We start from the raw sequence: 5,256 nt of genomic DNA, 5'->3' as shown, positions 1-5,256 counted from the left end.
CCGCATTTCAGAGCGAGTCTAGGTGTTACCTAAGCATCAGACAAGAGGCCTGACCCAGGCTTGACCTGGACCCCTCCCAGGTCCTGGAGCCTAAGGAAAAAAGCAATGAACTACCTATCAAGGTCAAATGCCCCCTTCTACCCTGTCCCCCAGTCCCAGCCACACCCAACCACCTTCACCACGTCTTCCAGATCTACGCACAGCTGTGCCGTCATACATGAATGTCTCTCCGTGGACACATGTTTACGAAATTTATTTATTGAAAACGCCACCACAATAAACAGAATGCTGGTACCACCTGTCATACACAGGTAGCCAGCAAAAGCAGGGCTATAAAAGTTGGGAAACTTTTCCCACCTGCCCTAAGCCCACGGCCTGTTCCCAACTTACAGGGGAAGTCAGCACGGGGTCCAGAGGCATGAGAACATGTTGGCACCAAGCTGGGGCCGTCTCCTTGGCAAAAAAGGATTGCAAGACAATGGGAAAGGCATCCTGTTCTTGCTCTTTGTGCTCAATGCTGGCCCGATACTACCGACAGACATCGCAGGGGAGTGAGGTATCCACCGATACGCTGGGACTGCGGGACTAGAGGTTCCCTCGGCATCATGCTAACACCGCGTGGAAACAGCATTCTCCGGGCACACCTTCAAGGCACCACCAGGTTCCCCTCCTCGTGTGCCCGTTCTCACACCGAGGCCTGGCAACTCCCTCTCCCCACGCCTGCCCCCCGCAGAGGTCACCGCTGACTCAGGTGGGACACCAGGTAGACGAGGCCCACCAGCAGGAGGCCGCGCACGCCGAGCATCATGAGCAGGAAGAGCAGCAGGATGGAGGTCACCGGCTCCACGGCGTGGTTGCCGAGATGCCACTGGGGGAAGCCCATGTTCACCAGCTGCCGGTTGAGGTCATTGAAGGGGGACTGAGCAGCGCCCAGCCTGGCTCCCCCCTGCTGCTGCTGCCGGAGGCCAGGACCCCCCAGGGGGGCACCATGGCCCCTGTTGAGGAAGCTCTGGAAGGTGAAGACAGAGAAAAACGAGTGAATCCAGAGAAAGCTTCCCTGGAGGAGAGGACCGGGCAGAAGGGAACCCTGTGGGCCAGGCCCGGCCCTCCCCTCATCACCCAGGGCCACACCCTCCTTCCTCAGCAATCCCCAGATGCCACCCACAGGAGTTCCAGCGACTGAGTCACAAGCTCTCAGGGCACAGAAACTGCATTGTCCATGTGGTGCCAGGAAGAAGTGCCCAGGACAGAGGAGAGAGAAAGGGGTCAAGGCAGGTTAGACTACTGGGCCGAGCACTCGGGCAGGCATGTTTAACACTCCTCACTCTTCCTTTGAAGTCAACATTGGGTGGCCACAGGCTCATCTCCTCCACTGACTCTCCAGCTTCTCTCTCACCCAATAGACTCTTAAGAAAGATGCCGGCTCCAGTGGAGTTTGCTAACCAGCTTAAAGAAGGGAGAGCTCTTGGGTTTGAAGTCTGGGAAGGCTGCCAGCAGGAGGAAGAGCTAGGGAGGCAAGGGGCTGGGCAATCCATCTACCCCGGGTTTTCACCAAGTTTTGACCACCGCCCCTCCCCATCCAGCTCAGCTCTCTGCAAAGAGAGCTTGAGGTTAGAAGTTAATGACCAGTGAGCTAAGGAGTAACTGGTCCAGAAGACAGAGGATAGCTGCTGGGGCGAGGCACCCACCTGTCGAGGGGTGCTGTTGCGTGGGGGGGCAGTGGTCCTCACGCGGGGGTCGTCATCCTGCACGATGTCCCCATTGGCCAAGATCCGCACCATCCTCCCAGGAGTGCGGGTCCCTGCGGGGCGGCACCTCTCCTCGGACCTCAAAAGGCTGAAAACACACACACACACACACAAAACAAAACACCAATTTACCAGAGCTAGAGATGCTTGCTTTCAATGGGAGAAACTGCAATTCTGGGGGCTCACACTGGTGACCCGTCCTGAGCAGGCACTGGGTCTGATTAGTAAAAAGGAGAAATAAATGCAAGTTATTTGCTGGAGGAAAACCTTTCAGATAGTGAGTGCACTGGGGAGACTATTAGATGGATCCCTGGAGAAAGGATTATTACCCACTGCTGCTGGCAGAGAACCTCCCTGTGGCCCAGGCGCTGTGGCAGGTCCGCAGAGGCTGGTCTCACACCTCCCTCACTCCCTGGCGCAGGTCCCGCTAAAGGTGTGACTAGCTGGCCCAGGAGCATCATCCACGGGCAGCAGAGAAAGAATGCGAAGACCTTCTCTGGGTCGTAAATAAGGAGTGCAGGGACCAAAATCCCCAGGTTCTCCACCTTCTGTTCAAATGCTGCTCCACTGTGCTATTCCTTAGGAAGTGCATGCCAAGACCTGAGCTCTCCTCCCCAGGAGATCGGGCTCATGGCAGGGCCTCTCTAGCTCCTCTGCCTGGCAGCAGAGGGCACTGGTGGCCACAGCCCGGGAGCTGGGCGGAGGAACAGACCTGCAGAGGGCACGCCCCTCACCTGTCCCACACCGCCCGGAGCACCAGTCCCTCCTTTGCTAACTGGAGGGCAGGGCCCGCCTTCCCGAAAATGGGGTGGGGGGTGCCTCTGTGGCTCTGGGAGAGCCCCATTCCGCAGACCCCAAGGGTTTCGGCTGGAGGTGGGGGTGGGGATCCTTCCATGTCTCTTCCGAGTCTGTGTAAAGGCCATTCGCTCCCCCCTCCCCCCGCAACCCCCTCCAAGGAGCCGAGCCACAGTTTTCATTTAAATTCCCAAAAGCATTTGTGACACCCAAGCCAAAAAGGGTTAGTAGCGCCCGTTTCTTGCCCGCGGCCTGGCCCTGCAGAAGGCCAAGGGGGTCCCAGCCCCCGAAGTCCCCTGTGCTTGGTCATCCGACCCCCTGCGTGGGCTGTGGGCGCCGCCCGCCCTCGGTGCACCTGACCCTGATGGGGGAATGGGTGCTCCCGGGGCAGGAGGGGCCCTGCCGGGGCCGCCGAGCCCAGCTCCGGAACTGGGCCCGCGGTAGGGGAAGGATGCGCCCCGGCGCCCCGACACCCACCTGCAGGTCCACTGGCCGCGGCTTCCAGGCCGCTTCCTCCCACCTGACCCCGCAGGAGGAGCCGCGGCGATGCGGCCCAGCGGGCGTGGCAGCGCCTCTGCAGGCCGCCGGGGGAACTGCAGCTGCGGGCCCGGAGGCGGAGGCGCAGGGCGCGGGAGGAGGGAGAAAGGGGGCGGGGAGCAGAGGGGAGGTCTGGAGGGGAGGGAAGAAGGAGGAAGAACGAGCATGGAGAGGAGACAGACAAGTTTGCAGGAAGGAGAGGAAGGAGGAGGGAGAAGAAAAGGAGGAAAGGGAAGTGGAGCTCACAGAGGAAAACCCAGGGTTTGGGGCGCCCCTGGCGTGGGAGGAGAGGTGGGCACAGGCTCAGGACAGCCGCATAGGTTTGCTGAGCTGGCTCCTTGGATGCCCCTTGAGTAAGACCTGGCCCTGCCCTCGAGGAGCTCCAACTCCAGTGAGAAAGAAGTGGTCTGAACCACAGAGCGGGTGTAACTAGCTGCAGGGAGGGCTTCCTGAAGGAGGCAGCTTTTGAGTTGGCACCGGAAGGGTAGGCAGGAGTTTGCCTGTGGGGCCAATAGGGAAAGGCACTCCTGGCGAAGGGAGCCACCGGACAAAGGAGCGAACAACCCACCTGCGCCTCCTTCCTGCTGTTCTCACTGCGCCCTCACCCCCGGACTTTCACAAGCTGTTCCCTATGGACCTGGTCACCAGTGGGAGCGAGTGTGCTCTGCAGGCCCACAATGTGGGTTCAGGTTCTGGACCCGGGCAAACGACTGAGCTGCTCAGTGCCCTCCTCTGCCAAATGGGTAATTCCTAGCACTCACCTCCCAGGATTGTGTGAAGATTAGTATGCGAGTCCCTGGCACACAGCAAGTGTTGAAAAGCATTCATATTTTTTAAATTTTTAAATTTTTCAATTAGAGCTAATATTCAATATTATATTAGTTTCTGGAGTACAACCTAGTGGTTAGACATTTATATAACTTATAAAATGATCCCCGATAATGTCTAGTACCCCCAAAACCATACATAGTTGTTACAATATTATTAATTATAGTCCCTATATTTTGTAACTACCAATTTATACTTCTTAATCACTTCACCTATTTCACCCAGCCCCGCAGCCCCCTCCCACTTGGCAATCATCACTTTCTTCTCTGTATCTATGAGTTTGTTTCTGTCTTATTTAGTTTTTTAGATTCCACATATAAGTGAAATAAGTCTTTCTCTGACTTATTTCACTTAGCATACCCTCTAGGCCTATCCATGTTGTCACAAATGGTAAAGTTTCATTTTTTAAAAAAATATATATTTTATTGATTTTTTACAGAGAGGAAGGGAGAGAGATAGAGTTAGAAACATCAATGAGAGAGAAACATCGATTCAGCTGCCTCCTGCACACTCCCCACTGGGGATGTGCCCGCAACCAAGATACATGCCCTTTGACCGGAATCGAACCTGGGACCCTTCAGTTCGCAGGCCGACGCTCTATCCACGGAGCCAAACCAGTTAGGGCAGTAAAGTTTCATTTTTATGGCTGAGTATTCCACTGTATACATGTACCACATCTTCTATGATTATCAATCAGTGGATATTTCAGGGAGTAGGCAGATGTTTATTGAGCATATATTAGGACCCAGATGCCTGCTAGCTCCTGGGTGGTGGGAACAGAAAGAAGAGTGAGACTTAACCTTGCTCAAAGAACTCAGCATCTGCCACCATGGTTTAATTATTTGATTATGAAACCTTTTAAATAAAAAATGTTGAGCAGGTCCCTTGATTTCTGTATCTTATTTGTGTATTATCTATTTGTTTGTAAATCATACATGTGTACTGTGAGCACAGATTGGCGTTGTGAATAACAGGTGGCTGCTAGAGTCAGCCTGGGTGTGAATCTTGGGACAGCTGCTCTCTAGTGATGTGATGTTTGGCCAGTTATTCAACCTCTTTGGTCTCAGTTTTCTCATCTGTAAAATGGAGATAATAACAGAAACCATCTCATCAGGTTTTTGTGAAGCACTGAGCATTACTTTGAATAGTGTTTAAAAGAGAGCATGGCCACAGTAAGTGCTTACTACTGCTCCACCACATGAAGTTGATTTTAAAGTATGTACATTAAAAAAGAATGGGATTTCAAATAAGTATAAACTGAAATCCTAATGCTTTCTTCCTCCACTCTGATACCTCCCAAGTGTGCACACACTGTGCCTACATGTAAGTGGTTATCCCAAGGCCAACA

General features: G+C 54.2%; 1 protein-coding gene across 4 annotated transcripts; it reads right to left on the bottom strand.

The window, feature by feature from the left end:
* Positions 1–242: 242 nt before the first annotated feature.
* FAM241B (family with sequence similarity 241 member B) lies at positions 243–3,086 on the bottom strand. Of its 4 annotated transcripts, XM_070431923.1 has the most exons (4): positions 3,021–3,052; positions 1,935–1,965; positions 1,689–1,836; positions 243–1,009 (listed from the first exon to the last, which is right to left on the bottom strand). In XM_070431923.1, the coding sequence occupies exons 3-4, from the start codon at positions 1,779–1,781 to the stop codon at positions 737–739; spliced, it is 366 nt and encodes a 121-aa protein (XP_070288024.1). In that variant the 5' UTR covers positions 1,782–1,836; positions 1,935–1,965; positions 3,021–3,052; the 3' UTR covers positions 243–736. The 4 variants fall into 4 exon arrangements, with proteins under 4 accessions (XP_070288024.1, XP_070288023.1, XP_070288025.1 ...); XM_070431922.1 differs by lacking the exon at positions 1,935–1,965 and having other exon boundaries at positions 3,021–3,086; XM_070431924.1 differs by lacking the exons at positions 1,935–1,965; positions 3,021–3,052 and adding an exon at positions 2,294–2,299.
* Positions 3,087–5,256: the final 2,170 nt, after the last annotated feature.

The sequence above is a fragment of the Myotis yumanensis genome, unplaced genomic scaffold, assembly GCF_028538775.1.
Source record: "Myotis yumanensis isolate MYYU_CA2020_CCGP unplaced genomic scaffold, mMyoYum1.0.hap1 SCAF_13, whole genome shotgun sequence".
Taxonomy (NCBI): Eukaryota; Metazoa; Chordata; class Mammalia; order Chiroptera; family Vespertilionidae; genus Myotis; species Myotis yumanensis.
Note: the sequence above shows the minus strand (reverse complement) of the source record. Positions and strands in the feature narration are given on the sequence as shown.

Coding starts and splice junctions, on each gene's coding strand:
- FAM241B (XM_070431922.1), bottom strand. CDS start 1,781: ATGGTGCGGATCTTGGCCAATGGGGACATCGTGCAGGATGACGACCCC. Junction 1,010..1,688: donor GCAACAGCACCCCTCGACAG/GTGGGTGCCTCG, acceptor TTCACCTTCCAG/AGCTTCCTCAACAGGGGCCA.